The sequence below is a fragment of the Ursus americanus genome, chromosome 15, assembly GCF_024610735.1.
Source record: "Ursus americanus isolate L20-20 chromosome 15, mUrsAme1.1.p, whole genome shotgun sequence".
NCBI classification, from domain to species: Eukaryota; Metazoa; Chordata; class Mammalia; order Carnivora; family Ursidae; genus Ursus; species Ursus americanus.
The window spans coordinates 41081200-41105662 of record NC_142141.1 but is presented as its reverse complement, the minus strand read 5'-3'; the positions used below and the strand labels follow the sequence as shown (position 1 = coordinate 41105662).

The following is a 24463-nucleotide window of genomic DNA, read 5'->3' as shown; positions in this document are numbered from 1 at the left end:
CCTCACCCCTCAGCTGTCCCTGATTGACGGAGTGAGTGTCCCAGCAAGGGCTGGTGAAGCAAGGCTGAAATTCGTCACCATGTACTGATATCCTACTCGAATACATATTGAGGGAAAGAGCCCTATAATGATTTGCAGTAATGTTTCTTCTAGGCATGTGTTAATTCATTCACAAATGCAGAGGCACCTGCGGACGATCTGTAGTTCAGAAATAATAAAATGAGAATGCATCTCTCAAATGAGGTTGAGTTGGTACATAGTAGATTTGATTCCAAAAAGCTTTATCAATCAGAACATTACAGAAGCAGCTGAAAAACATGGGCTTGTGGCTGGAATTGGGAGGGAAGGGAAATCAAGTGTATTAAAAAATGCAGGCATTACTTAGAAATCTTTCAGATATCTATCCTCCAGCTTTCTAAAGAATTTCTATTTCAAAATCATTACAGAAGTAAGAGATATAAATTTTAGCTTTTCCACTGTACACCAAAGTGAGCAATCCAAACCACCAAGTAATCAATAAAATGTTTAGAGTGGATTTTATGGAAGTCCCCATGAAATTGAAGGCAAAGAAAAATAGTGCCAAATGAATGCTTCAAATAAAATGATTATACACAGTGAAAATTGTGTAATGTAAACACAATGTGTAGGCCTAAGTACATGAAAGAAAAAGTATTTTTAAAATAACATTTGAATGTTTAAAAATAGGCTTCCAAATTATAGCTCATTTTTTAGTGTTTTTTATTTTAAAAGTTCAAATATTTTTAGCTCAGTTGGGTATCTAGTGTGCAATATTCCATACCTAATGGTATATTACAGTAGTATTCTTTGTCAACATAACTCATGAGATTTGAAACGGCCGAAAAATACTGAGTAGAATAATAAATTACCAATTTGGGCAAAATGAAGCATTGTTTTGTGATAGCATTAAGAACTCCTAATTACAAATGTGTTAGGTAGGAATTTGCTCTCCAGAATTTATACAGAGGGACTAATGTGGATACTGATGACAGAGCATACTTAAAGCTTTAAAATTACAAAATTATTTTTCACACTGAAAAGGACCATTTTTATAACATCATGAAATTTTATGTTTTACTGAAGTAGTCATTTCATGTGTATTTTAAGCTTTGTGCCTAAAATTTTTTTTAAAGATTTAATGTTTCTGTGATATATTTGAAAGTACTAGTGATAAAGACCTTTTAAAACTTCATCTTCGGCAGCTCCAACTTTGGAAGAATAATGTGAGCAATATTTTAGATGCAAAGGAGCTTAAGAATCTTATTGTCTAAACTTCTTAACTATCTTTGATGCAACAGAAGCCCAGAGCTTACATAAAACCAGCCCACTCCCATCCCAGGGCCTTGGCACTTGCTGTTCCCTTTATCTGGAGAGCCGGAAATATTCACATGGCTTAAACCTCTTTATTCGTGTCTCTGTCCAAATGGCATCTCATCAGATGAGACTGAGCGGTCATCCCACTCAAAGTAGCGCCTCCACCTCTCTCCCATCCCTTTCTCTCTTTAATTTCTCCACAGCACTTAGCATCTGATGCCTTATCTATTCATGTGTTTACAGTTTATCTGCCCCCATTAGAATAAAGCTCCAGGATGCAGGATTTGTGTCATGTTCCCTATGTGTCCCAACACCCCAAAGAGTGGCTGGCATGTATTAGAAATGAGATGCTCACTAAATATTTATGATGTGAACAAACAGATGTGTGAGTGAAGTGAATGAGGAGTGCTGAGCTCGGAGATTCCTGCTCCTGATTCCTACACCAGGAATCTGTCTTCCACACAACCCAAAATACTCATTCACCTCCAGTCTTCCAACGTGGATGCTGCTCTCTCATTATCCTGGATGAACAGCCTGGGCTTTGGAGTCAGACAGACCCAAGTTGAAATCTAGGCTCTACTTCTTACTTATCATCTCTGTGAAGATGTTCAAATTACCTAACCTGTGTGTACCTTGGTTTCCTCATCTCTACAGTAGGGGCGATAACTGTATTTACCTCAGAAGTTTGTAAGGATTAAATAAGATAACATAGCAAAGTGCTGGGCACTACATCTAGCCTGTATTCAGCACAAAAACTAAAGAACTAAGACCAAAGCAACCATTGGTTTCCTTCATTTCCCCCTGCTCTTTCTTTTGTACACATTTTCCCCATCTCCCTGCTTCTTTGGCTTCCCTTAAAATCTGCCTCTATAAACGCCTTTCCTAGATAGCTTTTCTTTATTTTATGTGACTCTGCGGTTTGCTATCCAGTTTCACTCTATTGACACAAGTAGCTTTGTCCCATAGGTATCTCCAGCAGGTGTATCCAACTCCAGAAGTACCAATCTAATTCTTTTTGGTGACTAACTCGGTACATAACGCCCTGTGGTACTCAGAGCAGCCTTGGGGAAATCTGTGTATGAATGAGAAAGGAGTGAGTGACAGTTGTCTAAAGGGAATTGGCAATCAATATATAAATGCCTATTTCTTTCTTTTTTGGTGTATTGCAGATAATCCAAAGCAAAGCAGCCGAGTCCCTCTATATATTAAAGTTCTAGATGTCAATGACAATGCCCCAGAATTTGCTGAATTTTATGAAACCTTTGTCTGTGAAAAAGCAAAAGCAGATCAGGTGAGTTTCATAAGAAAGCAAATTAATTCAGTCAGATTAATTTAGATCTTCTAATACACAAAGCTGAGGGCGAGTTTTGAATTATCTATGAAGTAAATGCTAACAAAAGTAATACTATAAATAAGAACCAGAATGAATGTTTAACTTGCATAAGAGAACAAACAGTTTTTAAGAACTGGAAGTTCATCATTCTCAGAGACTGATGCTGATTCAAATCAGTCTTAAGTTTTCATTAAAATAGATTAGTCACGGCTTTATTGGAAAAATCTTAATTGGTGAGCATACTTTTAATTACTGTATATACTGGAAAGCAATAACCAGAACATATTTTACAATTGCCCATAATTCATAGTTTCACCTATTTATATTGCCCACCTGTACAAATAATACAAATTTGTGAATGTTTTCCTGTTTTACACATTTGCCCCTACCCGAAATAGGTCTTTTCAGCCAGTGATATAAAAATTATGTTACAGTTTGTCGAAATAGAAGTGCACTGTTAAAATACATGTTAAAGTGGGAAGCTGAAGTTGTGTTTTATGTACAAACTTTCTTTTTAGATTTTATGCAAGCCGATGGCTTATGTGTATGTCAAGACTGCCTTTCTAAACAGGCTGTGTCCAAAGACTGCCTGAATTTTTTTAGTTGAAATGTTGTCTTAGATCATTGTGGTATTATATCACTCTAGGGCAGTGTTTCCCAACCCATGCGATTTTGCCCCCGGCGTACATGTGGCAATGTTTGGGGACATTTTTGATTGTCACAAAGAGTAGGATGCTACTGGTGTGTAGTGGGAGGAGGCTAAGCTTGCTGCTAACCATCCTTCAGTGCCCAGGACAGCCCCACAACAAAGTCTTATTCCTGGTCATTCCTGGCTCTATTTCCAACCCATCAGTTCACTGCATAAAGTGGATTCACTGTAAATGTTCTAGAGCTATTGTTCTTAAACTAAAATTAGAAATCATGTAGTCAAGCAATTTACTGTAAAACTGTAAGGAACACTTTTGAGTTAGCCAAACTTCATAGCAGCTTTATGGCTTTGATTTTAGTTGATTCAGACCCTACGAGCCGTTGACAAAGATGACCCTTACAGCGGGCACCAATTCTCATTCTCTTTGGCCCCCGAAGCAGCCAGTGGCTCAAACTTTACCATTCAAGACAACAAAGGTAAATGGACCCAAGTTACCTTCTCTGTCGGTATACTGATATCTTTCTCTTTCTCTCTATTAGCGTCACAATTGTTCCAATCCATGATGTGGTAGGCATGTGACATTCACCACTTTGCTTTCTGGTTGCAGATAACACGGCAGGAATCTTAACTCGGAAAAATGGCTATAACAGACACGAGATGAGCACCTATTTCCTGCCTGTGGTGATTTCAGACAACGACTACCCAGTCCAAAGCAGCACTGGGACAGTGACTGTTCGGGTCTGTGCATGTGACCACCATGGGAACATGCAGTCCTGCCACGCAGAGGCCCTCGTGCACCCCACGGGACTGAGCACGGGGGCCCTGATCGCCATCCTTCTGTGCATCGTGACCCTACTAGGTAAACTGCTTCTCCCTGCATCCTATCTCCCCATGCTGAGGGGCACACACTGTTACAGTGACACCCTAGATTTACCCACCTCCCCCAGTAAGGCATACAGCCCGATCTAGGTGAGTAGAGTTACATGCTGAGAATCTGTGTTGCTCAACAATGAACTAGTTGTTGCTTGAAAATAGCTTTGGAAAATGAACAGATGTGAAACTTGCCCATGTCTTCACCTACCCAGGGAATCATTCCACCCAAAGAATCTCTTGTCTCTCAGACAGGGAATGAATCCCAGGGGGACTGGAGGGCACTCTCAATATGCCCTTTTCATTTCATTTGTTGTTTCCTGTTTAACCTGGCAAACATTGTTAAATTTTAAAGTGAGAAAGTCATCTGGCATGGCTGGTGTGCTGATGACCCTTTCTATGAAGGTAAAGCTTAAAGATCAATGGGAAAGTGGAAAGAGAAACATGATGACTTTTTCTCTCTCATACGGGGAAATAAAAAGCGATGAAATTTTCTTCCGCCCAGCCAACTTGCTTTGGTCTACGCATTTGAATCACTACCTTCTGAGCACTGCTCCCCAGCTGCCACATACACACTGTCTATTATTTCTCAGGCTCTCAATAATAAACAACTTCTGTGACTGAGGAAATAAATCTGGGACCTAAAAGAAATGAATGCAATCAAGGTGAAAATCGAGGTCCAGCAATGATTCAAATGAAATTTTTATCGCCAAACCATGAATTAAGCACACAGGTTGAGCTCAAAATGCTCAACAGACTGTTGACTGTTGTGAACTAAGAAATCAAATGTTAGTTAATTCAGACCTTCCAGAAGTCAAAGTAAGCTTGCTACCCAAGGGGAAGAAAAGTAAGAAGCATCAACCTGGATTGCACGGGGGGGGGGAAACTCTTTTTAAAAATGACAATATAGCGTTGAGAAGAATAAAGAATAAAAGACCTACATTTTTCCAAGAAGAGAATGCCTAGGGAACCCTGCTTAAGAGCTTCACATTCCATATCAATTTTGCTAATTATAACAGAAGTCTTGAAACTTAACTACAGAACTGTGATTCTCTTTGTCAACGAAGATTTGGGGAAAGTATTTTAAGATATGAGGATAAATAAAAGCTGACAGTATGCAAAGACAAATCAGTGTTTCTAATGGTGTGAGTCTGTAAAAATTGTTTTAGAAGAGAAGGATATGAATATTCTTTTTGATTGGGGGGGAAAAGGTTATTTTTAGAAGGGCTGAATTGGCAGGCCTGTAGTCAGGGAGAATTCCATGGACTTTTCTGTGGTCTATAGAAGGAGAGCTGACTGTCATCTCAAAGAGGTGATTCTTCCTTTCCTTCATCATCTACCCAGTTATTCTCTCCCCGCCACCACCCCCCCCCCCGCCCCAGCTTTTTTCCTCCTCACCAACTCCCTTTATCCTCTCTTCATCATTTCCTTCCTCCAAAAAATTCACCATTTCCTCGGTACTCCTAACTTGTCTCCATGCTCCCTGCATCTGGTCTAGTCTCTTTGGAATTCTGTACCTAGTAAAAAAAAGGACCTCAATGGGACTGACCCTTTACTAGGCTAACACCGTGGGCTACACACTGGCCAAGACGCTTCACAACTGTTCTTCTCCTTTAACCCTCAGAACCATCTGGTATATATTTATCTGCATCTCAAATAAGAAAACCAAGGCTCTAAGGTGTGCAGTCCTGTAGCCCCATCACCCAGCTCACAGGCAGTAGAACAAAGTTCCAAACCCAGGTCTTCTCCCCCTGAGCCTTGGTGCTTCCACACTGCACTCTACTTTCTTTGGGAGCTCATAGAAGGCAGGGCAATTTTCAGGCTGAAAGAGAGCCCGAACTGAAAATGAGACAATCGAAGAAGGTGGAAGCAAACCTGAGATTTTGTAAGAGACAGAAAAGCCACATCGATATGGGAGGAAATCTGCAGTCAATAAAGTGGATCCTGTGGCATCTCTTGTTTTATTTACAAAAATAAAACCACAGTGAAAACAACTACTATATCTCGTGTCTCTATGGTGCTTTAGAGTCTACAGAACTTCTCATTTACTAACTCATTCCTGATGACAACACTGGGCACTGTGTTATTGCCTCTCTTTCACAGAAAGAAACAGACTTAAAAGGGTCAAATCCTTTAAGCGAGCCTAGGCAGGCTGATTTCAAATGCCTTGCTACCTTCTAGCTTTACGATGGGATTTGAGCACAAATTGTCCAAGCATTCCCCCACCCCAAATCTCACGGCTGTCCTCTGGCCTCAGGGGGTAGAGAAAAGAAAAGAGGTCAGTTACTGGGAAGAAAGCTATTACTTTCTCAGAATTTTTTGTTTTGTTTTGTTCAACGTGCTTTGAACTCACATCTTCAGTCGATAAAAGTTAGCTTTGAGAAAGATCTCCCTTCTAGAATTGCTGTTCAGATGTACATTGGGCTAAAAAGAAAAGATGCAGGCAGTTGTAGCTGTAGGAGAAGTAGGCGGTGAATTTTTCAATTACCCGATGTGCCCTCTCTTCTAGGTATTGCACTTTCAGGTGTGCAAAGGACCAAAACGATAGATACAGATCACTTAAACTGGGGCGGAATTAGGTAGTGATAAATGCCTGCTATCTAGCCTTAAACGATGGCACGAACTGTTGTACATAAGGTTTTAATGCTTTGGGAGACATTCATCTTGATTCTATTCACTATCCCCAGAGGCCATCCTTAGGTACAATCCTCTGTTTTGCAAATCCTTGTCATTGGTCACATTGGAATCCGGCATAAACGGTAGATTATGAGCATCCCTCTGCCCAAAGCCCTGAAATTTTCTACCCACCCGCACCGCAGGGTTAAGTGAGGACATACAGAAGCCTCCAGGCCCCATATGACAAGGCCTTTCCCTACTCCCTTCCTGTCTGGGGCTGCCTCAGGGCCAGCCGTAGGGTTTCCTGGCTGTTTGTCAAACACTCCAGGCACTCTCCTTCTAGCTGTGCTCCACCAGACAGCTCCTTGGCTAACTCCCCACACCTTTGCTCAAATGTCACTTCCTCAATGAAGCAATCTCCGCCTAAAAAGCATACACAGCCTCTCAATCACACAAGGGAGTGCTCTTCATCCTCCTTCCTCTGTTCTTTCTGTTTACACTGTACATATCACCTTCTAATAATTTCCTTATTTATGATACACATTGTTTGTTTTCCATCTCCATCCACCACCACCACCACTCCTGCCCATCTCCTGATTAATATTTTCAATGGATAGTACCTAGAACGGTACCTGGCACAGACAGAGTGGGCACTACATAAGTATTTAGTGAATGAAGAAATACATAAACTCATGGCTGGGACAAATGAGGCATGAGGATGCTCTTTGGCAGCAAGAGAGAATGTGTACCATTATACAACCATGCACTTGATAATCCCAACGTGCTTTCAGAGTGTTGGCTTTTTAGTCTGACCTGGATTACAACTGTTTGTATATGTGACATCTCTAAACCTCAATTTCCTCTATGAAAAATGGTTACTATATTATATAGTACATATAATACATATAATAACGGTACCTACTTTGTAGGACTGCTGTGGTAATTAAATGAGATTCAGTATGTAAAGCACTTAGCACAGTGCTTGGCATATAGAATTTCTCAATAGATAACCAATTATTATTAATACTATTAACACCTGAAATTTTAATATATAGATATCTGGGTATGCATATATCCATCATTATATAGGTAGATATACACAGCCACCAAAAGCAATTATTCTGTAATTCTTACTACAATATTTCAATTCTTTATGGCTCATAAAATCTGGACCATGTTATGGATGAGAAAATAAAAACACGTTACTAGTACTTTCTGAGGAAACACCCCTGGACTAACCCAGTTTAACAATGCATTTTCCGACCTCTCTAAGGCTGTCGCTGTGTTTTTATTTTCCCACCCATATGTCCATTCATAGATGTGTCTCTCTACAGGTAGCCAGCTGTGTTCGACCCAGCCAGCTGTGGAGAAACAGGAGGAGCTATTTAAACACAATTCTTGCTTTGCCTCTAATTTGAGTTAGGAGGAAAAATTCAAAGAACCAACATTCCAGGCAACAAAGTTAGAGAAGATGAACCTTTGAAAGATTTTTTTTTCCAAGTTCCCTCTTAAATGTGTTTATTTTGTTTAGCTCAAACAGAAATAACCTGGTGCACGTCTTATAACCTGCCCCCTTTCAAATGGGCTGAACTTGAAGTCCAGAACGGCTTTCTGAATTGTATCTGGGTCTCTCCAGATATTATCTGTAATCATATTTCTTCTATGTAGAAAGGTATGCAGACATTCACATCTCTACTTTGGGTTTTAAACTAATTTTGCACTTCTCCCAGGAAAAAAAAAAAGGAGGCATAGTGCAAAAGTTATTTTAGCTGCGGAGTTATGCAAACCTTCAACACATCCCGAAGGTGCCAGCCTTGTGCTTATAAGCAGTTTCAGAGCATTTTATGTGTTCAGCATAATTTGCACTCTTATTGCCGCGCTCTCGCTGTTTGAGCTTTTTTTATTATTATTTTATTTTTTCCTTACCCTGAAAACTAGTTTGCCATTTCAAAGCAAAAGGGAACTACTGACAAAATATGAAGGTGTTTTATCCTCTACTTAAATCGTAACTCTCTTTCAAATATTTACTCTGTTTTTTGGGGAGGGTCCTAGTTTGATCACGCGTGGAGGCAAGCACAACCTCAAAGAAATAAAAGTTGAGTCTGCAGTTTCCTAGAGAAGTTTTAAAACTTCACATTGGAGCACAGTGTTTCTTGCTGACATTAATTGGGCGGCGAATTAACTTTCTCTTCCCCTTCTGCTTTGTTTCTGCTTGCAGTGACAGTGGTGTTGTTTGCAGCTTTGAGACGGCAGCGGAAAAAAGAACCTTTGATCATATCCAAAGAGGACATCAGAGACAACATTGTCAGTTACAACGACGAAGGTGGTGGAGAGGAGGACACCCAGGCCTTTGATATCGGCACCCTGAGGAATCCTGAAGCCATAGAGGACAGCAAATTACGCAGGGACATCGTGCCCGAGGCCCTTTTTCTCCCCCGACGGACTCCAGCAGCTCGTGACAACACGGACGTTCGGGATTTCATTAACCAAAGGTTAAAGGAGAATGACACGGACCCCACCGCCCCGCCCTATGACTCCTTGGCCACCTACGCCTACGAGGGCACCGGTTCAGTGGCCGATTCGCTGAGCTCGCTGGAGTCAGTGACCACGGATGGAGACCAGGACTACGACTACCTTAGTGACTGGGGCCCTCGGTTCAAAAAGCTCGCAGACATGTATGGAGGCGTGGACAGTGACAAAGACTCCTAATGCGTTGCCTTTTTCATTTTCCAGTACCACACCGAAATAGGTGAAGTGGCTCTTTCTCTCTACTTTATCCACCGCTCCGTGAAGGGTTCTCTGTTCTACCCGTTCCAAACGTCAATGGCTGCAGTCCGTGTGGATCCAATGTTAGAGACTTTTTTCTAGTACACTTTTATGAGCTTCCAAAAGGCAAATGTTTATTTTTTAGCGCATCCAGTTAACCATGTCAGTCAGCCCAACAGGCCCCCTGCTGGAGGAGAGCACCAGGAGTGGTATTTTCCCTTGTTCTCTTAGGGCAAGTTCGAAACATGCTCAGTTTCCCCTGGCCTCCCTGCTACACTCCATTGATTCAGGTCAGCGGGCTGCTCTGGCTGTACATTTCACATGCTAATGGGATGAGGGACTGTGCTTTAATGATAAAAAATATAGTTTTAGTAAGAGAAATGAGGGAGAAACAACTGTGAAGTTGGTCCTGGTATATCAGCTCACAAGGAGATAATGAACTATATATATGGGTGTGTATTATGGGTGTGTCCTAAAGAATTCAAAATGGCATTTGCCAGCCCTGTTTTTTCTTCGAGAACTTTATCTGGCACCAATGACTATTCAAAACATCAAATCCACCAACACTTTATGATTCTTGTTCCTCTTTTGGACTAGAAGCAAACTAAATGGTAACATTCAAAAACAACAAACAAAATGTAATACCTCATTCCTTGACACTAACTCATAATTTGTTATATATTAAGCCTGCAAAAGTTTGCCCTTGTACCATATAAAGAGAAAGGGAAAACAGCTAATGATGTTAAACAAAGGAAATATTTAGCATATTTTAAAGTTCGGGCCACCAAATGTACCACAGATCACTTAAAATTATTTCAACCATCAGTAGGCTAATTACAAATAAGTCTAATTGTTTAAAATTCTTGAAGGAACTTTTCTGAGACAAATTTTAACTCCTTGTCTGTAGTTGTTGTCAGTATTATTCCAATATACTTGAAAGTAGCAGCGTGAAGTACAATAATTCATATTCTTCAGATACTTCGTACACAATTAAGTTGCATTAGTAAAGATAGATTAAATAAAACTCAAATCCCGCCCTCAGAGTTTAATGGGGAAAGAGAGCCAGCCACACTTGAACTTGAAACCCTGTCCTTCACATCTGGAAACATTTATATATTTATATGACATGATAGATATAGATATATTATTGAGATCATAGTGAAAAACTACATAGTACATGTTTGGAAGACGCTTACGAAGGGAAAAATTTGATTCCCTTTAATAAGAGTGTTTAAGATTGTATCAAAATGATAGTTGACTTTCAAAAGCATTAATATTTTTTCATTGTTTTTAACTTTGTTGCTACGGCAACCTTGCCATCCTTGTCTTTGAACTAATGATAAAGTAATGGTTTCAAACTACAACAGAAAAGTAATGTACAATCCATCCAATCTATTATTTCTCTAATTATGCAATTAGCATCATAGTTATTATCCAGAGGACCCAACTGAACTGAACTAATCCTTTTGGCAGGTTCAAATCATTTATTTCATATGGCTGTTCTAATGATTTGTATCATTAGAATCTTATGTTGTGCAGTCATCAGAAATTTCCAAAGTACTGTAACGAAAACATCGTTGTTTTGAAAACTTAAAAAAAAAAAAAGCAAACCCAGGCTCTGTGTGTGTATATATATATATATATATAAATATATATTATGTACTTAAGAATATGCTGACTTCAATTATTAGTCTTAGGGATTTATTTTCAATTAATGTTAATTTTCTACAGATAATGTTATTTCCATTTGGGGATACTGTCATATAGTACATACTTTCTATTTGGAAACATACAGTTGTTAAGTTTAAATAGGTGTATTACCCAGGAAGTAAAGACGGCACCTTTAAAATAAGAGAAATGTAGTCTTTTGGGTTACCCAGTTAGAGTGAAAAAGTTTTACAACCATATTCTTCCTTGTGTTTCCTGAATGGTTTCCTATTTTGTAATGGACTTCCCTGTGTACTAACAAGTATTTCATGTTTTCAGGGTTTTCTTTTGTTAGTTCTTCATACATACACACACACACACACACACACACACACACAGGAATGCAAACAAAATACCACAGGAGGGTTTCAGTATAATGAATATCATAGTCACAGTTAAGTGTTGAAAAAAGATAGCTTAGTAAAGTTAATTAGTAAGAACTAGTTATTTATAGCAATAGAACACCACCTTAATCACATGACTTACTGTAAAATTAAAGAGCTCTCTGTCCTTACATTTCATGTCATGTAATAAATTCTATCAAGAAAGATAGCCTATAAAAAGAAAGATATCATCAAAAGTCTTCCTTTTGAACTTTTGGGTTAATTGGAATGTCTGAGGGTCGACACTAGCAACTTCCAATGTTTAAGGGTGAGGTTTATTCTCTCCTCATAAGTGAAAGTAAGTAGTTCTGTACTGGAATATTTGAGATATAATTGGCAGGGTATATTATCCCACCTTGAAGATGGTATGGTGGGCCAAGAACAAGTTAATATGACTAAATATTGAAATAACTGCTTAATCTCTTACCACAAAACCTGATGATGAATCTCTAAGAAATTGGATAATTTAAGACTAGAGCTGAATATTTAGTACCAGGGTCCTGTAAGTATTTTACTATAATTAATACTGTCTGATGTCATGGAAATAATGAGAGCCATACTTCCATGATTCCGTATGGGTCTCCCTTCCTTCCCACCAAGATATTGCATCAAGGACCCCGGTCAATATGAATGATTACTAGAGAAAAAAACCAGTCTTCAGCTCAGTTTTCACAAAGTCTCTGTCCTGATATTAGATGTTAGTGACAAGAAGGATGGAAGGAAAGTGGGAAGAGGTAAAATTTAATACTTGCTTTAGTCATTATGAAACTAAAATTCCTTAATTATAAGCAGATCACTTTTGTGGATTTCTTCAAGGACTTTGAAGCCCTTCTAAAAATTTTTTCCCCTCCATTCAAAGGGGAGAGTTTCTTCAAACCACTAAGATATTCCCTAAAATAAGCTGGGATTTTTTTAAATGTTAAACTATCATGCATAAGTTTACAACCCCTTCACTTCACAGCCACTTTCTGCTGAAAGGCATAAACATTTGTCCCCAAATAAAAAATGAAATCAAATGGGAGAAAAGAAAAGATGATTCCATGGAACCATAAGACAGGGGCTCTGGGCACAATAAATAAATGTTTTTTACAGAGCTTTCTTAGCTTTACAGCTTAGTTGTATAAAGGGAGTTTCAGATACAAATTGACTTCATTTTCAAATGAAACAAAACCTGGCAATTCAATTTTAACTCATTAAAAAAAAAAATTCTGGCTTAGTGTTCATTTTGAGCTCCAAAAAAGTTGTACAAAAATTTCTTAAAAGTTGAATCTCTATCTTAGAAACATCCAAATTTTACGAATCCAAATTAACTTTAGAAAGTTTCTATTACTTCCATTTCTAAGTGTATAAATGTTAGATGTCCTGATTTGCTGAGCAATACCTTCCATCAAATGCTTTGCCTTGAAATGGGTATTTCATTGGAGATAATAATGTATAAACTATGAATTAAGAATTCCTCAATTCTACATACTTGAGGACCACAGAAGAATGCAGCTGAAAGGGAAAAACAGAGTTGATTCTTGGGCACAAACTAAGTATTTAAATCAGGCACACCTAAATTCATTTTCCCCAGGAACCAAACCACCAAATCAATTTTCTTACCCCAGTCACCCATTTTAAAGCAATATAATTACTTTGGAAGAACTCTCTAGAAAGTCATGATCTCCCCCCTACGCACTATTTTGAAAGGTATCCTCTAAAAAGGGTCATTTTTGTGTAATTTTATTTTTTATGATTTTCTCTAGATGAAATCTTTTTTGAATTGTCACAGAGGATTAAACAGTCAAACATTTATATGTTAACACTAAAATTCAGCCCCCTCTATCAGATTATAAGAGTGGAGAGATCAAGACTTAGTGTATGGATCTTCAGGAAAATGAACTATTTTCCAAAGTCTGACAAGCAGCTTTCTTTTCCAGAGAATACAGAATTACAGCATGGTCTCCTTAAAAGTTCAGTGACTATTACGTTTGCAGCATTTTTAATCTCCCTTTGGCATCTTTATGGAATAGTTTTCTAAAGGGGCAATTCTCTACTAAAAAACATCAGACCCTGATCATATTCAGTGGGCAGAGGAATACCTTCTTAGAAAGGAAATACAGTGACTCACATACTTGTTAAAAGTTAATAAAGAGATAGCTCATTTTTAAAGCCAGAAGTTTATGGCCTCTGCATCGTCAATTTAATTTAAGCATTGCTGAGACAATCTTTAATCTACTCCCCATTTTGTAATACCTTATTTATGATGCATTTTCATTTTTTAATTTGGGGGGAACGTTAGCCCGACAGAGCCAGCAGATGAAAGTGCCAAAAGGAGGCCAAATGGAAACAAAGCCTATTACCCACTGTATTTCAGACAGGACTGAGGCACTTAGCCTGAGAGCCACTGGGTTATTAGATTAATTTCAAAAGAGCTTTTACAAGTTGCTTAATTCCATTTTTTTTTTTTTAAACCCATGAACCACAAACTCAAATTTCTCTTCAAATGGGGTTAATTTGACAAATGAGGCATGGACCCAGCGTTGTGGAAAAAGCATTCCGCTATAATGAGATCTTGGTCTTTCTTGCGAGACTATGTTATTTATGTAAATATGTCTAGAGGCACCTTCTATAAGCTTTTAGTTTTCTATGATCTATTAGTTTAGTGTTTATTAAGGAATCAAATGTATAGAATTGCTAAGGCATTCAGGCAGAATGCTGCGTAGCAAAGCAGCCAATCTGCTCAGAAGAAACGTAGGAACGCTTCAAAACCATCGTATTGTTTTGTTTATGATTCTTTTCATTGCTTTGAAAGTAAACTGCGTAAGAATAGGCCTTATAATAAATGCTACGTGCGTCTTCAGTAGTACCAAGCTAAGGCAATTTGGCATTCTCCTACTGTGATTTGTGATTTTAAACCCAGAAAATAAAAGCTTTTTGGTATTGATTGTTTTTAATTAAAAATACTCCCAAGTATAAATTGAAGCTGATTCCACCTTTGAAGATTTCCTGGCTGTACTGCTCAGTCATAAGGTTTTTCTCAGCATCGCCTGTATCCCTGGCGATGAAAACACCTGACAGAAACCACCACTGCTCAGCTCTCATCAACATTTCTAGTTGGGGAGATTTTCATAACTTCACAGTTTACATGAGAAAGTTTCCTGTATTCGAAGGAGAGATTAGACGATTACCTTACAGCTCAGTGTGGCCAGGCCTTTTGTGGTAGTCAAATGGCAAAGGCGTGCTCCTTGAAATGGCTTCTTTTACTTTCCTTTGTTTTCTTAGATGTATACATTTGAAAAGAATGCAATTTAAAAAGTGATTTCTCACAAAGAGTAAATATGCCTTTTGCAAATCAATTTTTGTAACAAGTTATTTATATGATATTACTTAATAAACTGTTTTTTTCTAACTCGGTTTTTTCAATTCTCTCAAACTATTGTTTTTAATCAGAGATTTCAAAAAAAATGTACATGCTGATAACACCCTTTATCTTTCCAAATCTGCTGTTTGAACCTCTCAAATAGCTAACTAAAGCCAGCTTGTTATACAATAATTAGCTTGTAAACAATAGTTTCTCCCAGCCAGCGATATACATCATTGGTGCTGCCCTGCAGACTTCTTACTGCTGGGGCATCAAGAATTTTACTGTTATTTATGGAATTGCTGTATTAAGAAGAAAGCTGTTTTTCCTCATGGTAATTGCTTTAGATAAAAAAAGACAGTTCTGTATTTTTGCCCATCCCAAATCTCCATCCTTTATTTTGCTCCCATAGAAAAAAATGCCTATGGATCTCTGATTTAAAAAAGAAAAAGAAAAAGCAAGAGCCAGACCAGAGGGAAATAAGGATAAAATCCTTCCAGCATTCTGATACTATGAGTAAATAAAATGCTTTTAGCATATTCAGAGCTATAATATTTCATATGCTTGTTCTCTTTTAAGCTGCCTCCTATTTCCACAGAGGCTGTTTCATAATTTTTTAACTGAGAGAATTCATAGCTTTGCAGAGGAGATTTTTCATTTATTCATTCATTTGTTCAGTAGCGGGCAATCCAATGTGTGCCATGAAATATTTGACAGTAAGTCAAATAGATATATTTTCCCTTCTCTCCAGAAGCTCATGGTCCAGGAGGAAGGGCTGCCATAAACTCCTAGCTATAGCATCCAACAGAGGGTGGTGGGAAGATGCCTTCAGAGAGACAGAGAGGCAAGTGTTCATAGGAAGGAGAAACTGTTTCTGCCCAGGTGGAGGAGGGCGTGGGAGGTTTAGAAATTCATAGGATTGAGATAAAGGGAGATGAGAAATCAAAAAGAATAGCAGGGGAAAAAAAGAAGAGAGAGAGATGTTTAAGCAATGCCCCTCATCTCAGCTGAGATTCCCTGAAGTAGACTACGCTTGGAAAAGTCACACGGCATAAGAACACTGAGGCTCGGTAATACCATAGCAGCTGATTTTTGTCATTGTTTCTTGTGGGGTTTTTGCCATTGGGTTTAAAGTTAACTTGGTGGGAACCAGAAACCCATGGGAAGGAATGATGGTATTGGAAATAGACGTTTTTGAAGGATATGTCCGTTGCCAGGTAGTATTCACCATGTGCTAGAGCTAACCCTTGTCCTGTGTCCCCAGCTCTTTGTGACCCCTAGGCAAGCAGAGTCAGCAGGATCTAGGAAACTTCCCTGAACTAATGGTAGCGTAGGCAGGAAGGGCAATGTGCTGTCTCAAGGACCCAGTTCAGGAAGAAGTTTCCTTCAAACGTTTAGACAGGCTAAGCCATTTCCCATCACCAAGACACACTACTTCCCATAACAGTTATTAGTATATATTAGAGTAATTCACTCTAGCTGCTGCAACAGAGAAAACCCAAAATCTCCATAAAGTTTGTCTCACTCTTACGGTGTTCAGAGTGGTTGTGAGCCTTTCTCCTTGTAGCTACGCCTTTTGGAGCACACTGCTTCCAAGGTTTAACACGGCAGGGGAGAAGAGTTTGCTGGGTGATCATACGAGATGTTTCTAAGGGGGCAGGGCCTACTCATTGCTTATACCGCTTCCGCTCACATCTCATTGGCCAGAACTCAGTCGTATGGCTCCACACTAACTGGACAGGGGCCGGGAGATGTAGACAGACACAAACATGTGTATCTGGTGATACTCTCTGGTGAGTGTCACTTACATGGAAGATACACTTAATATGTTATCTACCACTTACAGGTTCATCTCTGTCAATCTTACAATATCATACCCAAATCCCTCCAATTTCAGTCATCTTAATAAGCCACATCTCATAACAATCATGAGGTTGTTACGGAAAGAGCAAGTCGGAAATCATCCACAAATTCAACCTTCAACTGGAAAACCCCTTTAAAAAAGCGGTTTGCTACCATCCCTCATCTCAAGGCCCATGGTAGATATTTCTAATCAACTGACTCATAGATCTCCCAGATATAGCCTTACAACCCCTAACATGAATGCCACAGCAGAACGATAGAATTTGGCCCACCTGCTATTCCAAACCTAAGAGATTAAGTTCGCCAGTGAAAGACTAGTTTTCTTTCATTCTCAGTTTTGTTGACTACCCACCATTGATACTTGGGAAGAGCATGCCGATCCTGAGGTTGTCCAAAATTTGGAATAATTTAGGAAGCTAAAAGGCTCAGTCTGCCATTATAATTAGCCCACATCTTTATTTCATAAATCCGAAACAACAAGCGTGTGTCTCTTTGTTGGAACAGTTCAGATACTAATTTCAGCTTGGGGGATGCATCTACCCTCAGTAACACTCCTGAGCTTCTTTTTTTTTTTTAATTTTTTTTTTAAAGATTTTATTTATTTATTTGACAGAGATAGAGACAGCCAGCGAGAGAGGGAACACAAGCAGGGGGAGTGGGAGAGGAAGAAGCAGGCTCATAGCGGAGGAGCCTGATGTGGGGCTCGATCCCAGAACTCCGGGATCACGCCCTGAGCCGAAGGCAGATGCTTAACCACTGTGCCACCCAGGCGCCCCCACTCCTGAGCTTCTGCATTCATTCTGCAAAAATCATTTGAGAACCTCTGATGGTCCAGGCATGAACAGAGGTGATAGGGATACAGGAGCAAAAAGACAGATATACTCCCTGCTCTATACATACCCTTCTCTCAAGGACTGCCGCGAATTAATCTCCCATTATTAATCTTAGTTTGCCTGACTAAACATTTTGTACTGAATGACACCCTGATTCTTTAGATCGCTTTTCTAGGTCTCATATTTCTGAATTCAATACTTTTCTAAATATGCTATGAATAGATATGGCTCTTTAAAAGAAGTAGATTGTCTCCTACTTCTGTCTATAATATACTTATTCCTTTTTTTAAATGTCTCTCGACATATTAGATCATCTTTATTGCTTCCTGAGCCATTTAGTCTCAAAAACTAAACTTTTAATGGCAAATATGTCTTGTTTGCACATTGGTAAGAAAATGTCTCCTTATAGTCAGTAAAGGATAGGTTTTATTAAAGCTTTTAACTTTGCTTAGCTGCCTGATAATAATGCCTTACTTTTATATAGCACTTTAGAAATAACTGTTACATATATGACTTAATATAACTCTCACAAAAGCCCTGCACAATAGGCTAGATCATTCCCATTACACAAACAAACAAAGTGGGGTCATTTGTCCTGAGGTCCCATCACAGGAATTAGAATTAAAATCACTTTTTTAACCCAGGCGCTGCAAGCCCACCACTGAACCCTACATTTTCCTCTTTGTATACATAGTCCGATCTCATCCATTTGAGAGAAATATTTATTGGGAGGGAAAAAGGATTCTTTTTTCCTTTATACAAATTTAGATGAGGTTGGATTCTGCTGATGGCTGTAGCCTCAAAGGCCTTCCTATCTATAAGATCAGTCCAAATGCTCTGTGAAGGAAAAAAAAAAGCCTGAAAAGCAAAACTTGTGCCTATTTACCCCAATTTATCCAACTGATTTCAATTGTAAAATTAGAACAGTATTCCCAAAGAAAAGTATTCCCAAGAAATAGAAAATTCCACTCAAGACAGCAAGAGATGTAGGTGCTTATGTGATAATAATCTTGACAACATCTGACATTTCGGACATCAAATTGTGCTAAGCCCTCTGTAGGGTAGCAATACCCTATAACAGGACAGGGAGAAGGCAAGGAATGAGGACTTCCTGTTGCTCCTTAAGCAATTCATGTTCCATAACTGAAGCAGGACCTGAGGAGGAAGGAGGGGAACTTCTGGCCACTGGCACTCATTAAATCCTGGTACCCTCCTCAGCAACGTGGTGTTTGTGATATCCCCAGAAAATCCAGCTGCCCAGTAAAGTGGTGTTTATGTGGCAGAGCAGAAGCTACAAATCTTTGCTTGTAAACTACAAGTTATGTATGTTCCATATTTTTCTATAACGGAGCTTAATTTCTGTTTTGAACCTTGATTCCTGCGAGCAACAGAAAGTCAACCTTAGTCATTTGAGGTTTCTTTCCACAAGCCCTCCTGCCTGATATTACAGCTAATTCTAAGAGGCTGAGGTGACATAAAGAGTTGGGGTAGCAGGAATAGGAGGCAGTCAGAGCTTAAAGCCAAGTTGCTCAGGGAGCTGGGGAGAGTGGATGGAATCCAGAAAAAAACAGGGGAATTCTCTTAGCCCTCCCAGTTGGTCCTCCCACCCATCACAAAATGGGGAAGCTGAAGTTTATGGATCAGAAATGTTTCTTTGTTATTGTCATTATTTCTCATTCTCAGAAGGTCAGTATCAAAAGCTTAAGAAAGACACCTGATTCTCTCCTGACTTATGGCTGCAGCAGAGATTCAGAAAGAGCTGAACGTTACCTCAGAATGTCACTATTTCAAATTTAATGCGTGTTTATAACACTGTTTTCTTTGGCTTTACTGTCTCAAGCATTACAAAAAGTAGTCACTGATACTATTAAACTACATTAAATAATATGTTAAGACTGAGCCAGTCTTCAGTGATTTCTGAATATCTACATGATGAGAACTTTCCTACCTACTTTATATGTAAAATGTTTTTTCTTTATCATAAATCAAGAAGATCATGACAAAGTGTTTTTTGATTTGTGAAACAATTACATGAAAAATCTCGCAAAGTTACAAAAATTAAACCACTGTTGAATATATATTTAACAAATAATTTATATTGAAAACTATAAACGTGTTAAATCCAGACTGTTTGGTTCCCTTTGGATCCAAAGAAATATATCTACCTTAAAAGAATTTGACAAAATGACATCAAAATTCAAATGATAGCTCTCGGGTGAGAAAGGTTGAGCGGCTGATTGATTCTTGCATTAAGACTTGAGCTGGGCCTCCAAAGGAGTACGGGAACCTACAGCAAAGTCATGGGCTGCTTCTCTAAAATGCAAATTCCCCTTCCCACTCCAGGAACAATGAGGGCTATTTTATGTACTCCCCTGGCCGCAGGCCATCCCAAACTTTGGAGGCTCCATCTTCATTATAGGAAACATATTATAATGTACCCACATTTTATGGGGTAAAAGGAATCCAATTTCAGTTTACTAGTTTACAAAATATTGTTATATACACCATTAGACTTTTATTGTTTGGGGGGGTTGTTTTTTTGTTTGAAATTTTCTTCTGTATTTTGAAGTCTCCCTTTTTAAAATTTGCGTTTTTGGGGGCTATAGCTCATCTGAGATCAAATAGGTCCTCTGTGTATTGTGCCTAATGTATTCAAAGACATCCTAAAGTGGAGATGGGATTTGGGAATCAGCATTTACAGCAAGTTCCCCAGCGATTTTTATACACACCCAAATTCGAGACAGACGTGAAGCTACCGCAGTAACAAAGGCAAAGGCAAACTCAAGGAACTGGAGGTAGATCAGTTTGACTAGCACAGAAGGCTCTGGAAGGGATGAAGAGAGATGTAAGTTCTAATATTCTTGCACATCCCTTTCAATTTTCCTTTACCTACTGGATGTCAAGCGTGTACTTGTCTAGCAAATGATAAAGGAATTAACACAGGTGCCCTCCCCAGAAAAGTTTGCAAGTTTCCAGTTAAAATACCAGAAGTGGTTCATATATACCTATTTAAAACCTCAGGTGACCCTCTCTACTCCCCCCACCTTTTTTTCCAGAACTTTTCTGGCTACTTTCCCTGCATATGTCAGTCAATAAGTAAATAACTGAAATCCCTCTAGAGTTGATTCACCAGTCTTCCCAAGCATTTGCTTCTATTTCTCTCTTCTTAAAGTCAGCTGTTATTCTATGAGCCTCAGCTGGGGAGCACCTCCTCTCCCAGGGCCCAATCAGAGTTCCACTTCAATTAGCTTAATTGGAAGAAGATACAACCAAATTTCCAATTAAAGTTCTAAAGGAGCTATTAGAACAGCTATTTTTGTCTTTTCAGAGAAAGCTCTCCTAATAGTCATTTTTTAAAAGGTAAAAATCCTTAAAGGAGAAAAGGTGAGCATAATCAGATCAATTACCACCGCTAATCATTTCTGGAAGTAAAGTTGGGTCTTTTCACTTAGGCAATTTGGAAATAAGCCACCTGTTCATTCTTTTATTAATTTTAATTATTATTAAATTAATTTATGTATGTTGTCCAAAATGCCAAACAGTTCTAGAAAGGTTACAGCATAAACTTACCACTCGATCCCATTCCCTTACCCAGAGGTAATCCCCTTCAACTTTCTCAGATAGTTCTTCTAGTATTTACTCCCTCATTTCTAAATAATGCTCACATTAAGTTAAATCATAAGAAATGGTCATTTTTGTGGGTAAAAAGTGGTAATAACAACCTCAGAGGGTTCAAACTAATGCTACTATTTCTTGGGTTTACAGTTTTGAACATTGTCTACTGACTCCCTGCTATGGAGAATAAAAATTTAGATTTACAACAGCCTGTGTGTGTAGACGTACACATGCTCACACACTTATGCTCACTTCTTCCCCGTCCTTCCAATATAGTTACAGTACAATTAGCAATTAAGAGTGTACATTTACCCCACGTAAATATTGCTCACAGATGAGCCTATACTGTACTATAACTTAACTTTCTTTCTCATTCAATTTTTTCCTGAAATTCATAATTCCCTCTTTTTTTAAAAACTTGCTTGATGTTCTACATACTTGTCATAATTCAGTCACAAATTTCCTGACATGATTCTAAAATTCCTCTCAACCCTGTAATCTCCAGTACTTTTCTGTTGCTTGCAATATCACTCCAGAAATTCTCCATCTCTCCGATGTCATGAATAATTTCTTAAAACACTTTCTTCTGCTGTCTGCTGCTTATCTCTATTTTTCTGAATTTCATTTCAATGTTTGCTTTGATCTTTTCTTCCACATTAAAAGTCTTCCTCAAATGTCTAGTGATTGTTAGCTGTCTGTTCATACTTAATGGGGAGGTCCTGAAAAGCTAATTAGAAGCTCTGTGTGTCGGCTGGTAGGCCTTACCACAGGGTCATTGAAGGACACTGATGGTTTCACCAGAGCACCCAGATGTCAGCGTTTGTAAATCTTTTGTCTTGGATCAGTTTCCACGGAAAGGATACTCGATCTCCTCCCTGGAGGTCCAATCCTGGCTGCCACTATTCAGAGAGATTTACATGGGGAAGGAATTGGGAGGATCAAAATGTTTATAATCTAGATTTTCACTTAATCCATCTTGAGGGACAGTTCTTCCCCCAGCTCTCAACTGGTTGTCGCTGTTCCTGAGTGCATAATCTCTTTGATTCATCTTTTCTAGAGAGTAAATTTCCTGCTGCCTTCTTCTGGGATGGGGAAAAAATAGTGAAGAAAAGTCACCTGGATATGCAGGGTAGGAAGAGGATCTGGGGTCCACCTGCTCCCGATCCAGATTTACAGTCAGTCTGTTTTCAGCCACACCCACACCCTGGCAATCAGAGGTCCCCAGCACCTCTGATTCCTGACCTTCCTGAGGTCATTATGAATCAGCTTGCTTCTTATCGGATTTCCACCCTGTGCTAGAAATTAGGCTTCAATTTCTCTCCATTCTGCCAGGTAAGTTGCCACTCATTTATCTTCCTTTCATCTTTTTGAAGGTTTTTTTTTAGTGTTTTTCCTATATTCATTCAATCAGTGAATATGAATAAATATTTATAGTGATAAATATTTGGGACCACAACTTTGAACATGAACAATTTGGGGTTTATAGTATAGCAGAAAAGGGATAAATAAGCAGTTGTAATAAAATGCAATGATACAAGTATGGAGGGGTAGGGATACTATAAGCCATGGCTTCTGAGAGGAATGAAAGATGATGCTAAACAGGGAAAAAGAGTCAGTTATGAGATGAAACAAAGAACAACCACACAAAATGGACAGCGCATGAGAGGACTCAAAATGGACAGAGGCCATGGTACATTTAGGTAACTTTTAAATGTTGGTATGGTTGGAGCTCCATGCGAAGGAGAAGCACACTGAGACAAGAAAGGCAAGGAGAGCGGAGGCCAGGTCATGAAGAGCAGAACAAGACATTGTGAAGAGTTTGGACTTTATTCTGTAATGGAAGCCATGATAAGACTTAGAAAAGGGGAGCGATAAGCTTTTCTTTTGAAAGCTACCTCCAGCTCTAGTGTGGAGAAAGCCTTGAAAGGCAGCTGGAGCTACGAGCAAGCAGACACAATAGAAGATTAGTGTGGTCCTTCCGACAGGAGGTGGAAACAGCTGGTGTTGGCACTGGGGTAATAGTGATTTTATGTTTACATCCATGGACTCTTGAGAGATTTAGAATGATTTTGCTGCCTGACTGGATTGCGGGCCATCCCTGCATGTTTCCAGACTGTGCATGTATGTGGCTTGTGATACCATCAGTGACAAGGTCCCATAAAAGAAAAGGATTTGAAGGAAGACAATCTGTTCAATATAAGCATGCTAAGTTTCAGGTATTCATGTGACATTCGAGAGAAGTCAAGCAGCAGTTGAATATATAAATCTGAAGTTTAAGAAAAGCAATTTGAGATACGGATGTCGCTTTGAGAGCCAGCTGTATATAGGTAAAAATTTCAAGGTAGAAGTGGATGAGATTGTGCAGGAAAAGTCTGCTGACTGTGAAGGAAAGACAGACAAGACAAAATCTATCAGAACACCAGCAATTAAGGGATAAACAAAAATAAAAGAACCTGCTATGTAGGCTGAAAATTTTTTCTCAAGTAGTAGGAGAAAATTAGGGGAGTTGGTATATCCAATTTAGGGAAGGATTATAATAAAATGTTATATATATATATATATATATATATAAAATGTTACCCAGGGATTAATAGGAGAAAATTAGGGGAGTTGGTATATCCAATTTAGGGAAGGATTATAATAAAATGTTATATATATATATATATATATATATATATATATATATATATATATATATATATAAATAAAATGTTACCCAGGGATTAACTAGATAAGAACTGACAAGTTTCCAATGGACATAGAGAAAAAGAAGGAGTAGATGATCTTGGATACAGCAGTTGCAGTGGAGATGGGACATTAGCCAGGTTGTTGGGTAAGGCTGTGAAGTCCCAAACTTTACCAACTCACTCCAGAAATTAAGAAGTAATGAGAGAGTATAATGGTAAGGATGTGAGGTACCGGTAAGATGACAGATTTGGGGGCAGGAGCTTCTAGAGTTTCTGCAGAGAATAGGGGAAAGAGATGACTAAAAAGAGAAAGCTTTCCAGGTAGCATTAAGGACCAAGTTGTTCAAGATCATGATTTTGTAGTTGCTCCAGTCTCTAGCCTGATGCGATTAAAATTTGAACCATCTCCTTTTTTCCAAAAGCCTAAAAGATGTGATATAAAGCCATTCACCTTTCCATCAAACTT

General features: G+C 38.7%; 1 protein-coding gene across 2 annotated transcripts in view; it reads left to right on the top strand.

Annotated features, from left to right (window-relative positions):
• The window catches only part of CDH6 (cadherin 6), a 124951-nt gene extending 109904 nt beyond the window's left edge, over positions 1–15047 (top strand). For both annotated transcript variants that reach the window (XM_045787170.2, XM_045787172.2), the window contains exons 9-12: positions 2502–2623; positions 3673–3790; positions 3922–4173; positions 9019–15047. In XM_045787170.2, the coding sequence (XP_045643126.1) occupies positions 2502–2623; positions 3673–3790; positions 3922–4173; positions 9019–9509 (983 nt within the window). In that variant the 3' untranslated portion in view covers positions 9510–15047. The remainder of the gene's footprint in view (positions 1–2501; positions 2624–3672; positions 3791–3921; positions 4174–9018) is intronic.
• The last annotated feature ends 9416 nt before the right edge of the window (positions 15048–24463 follow it).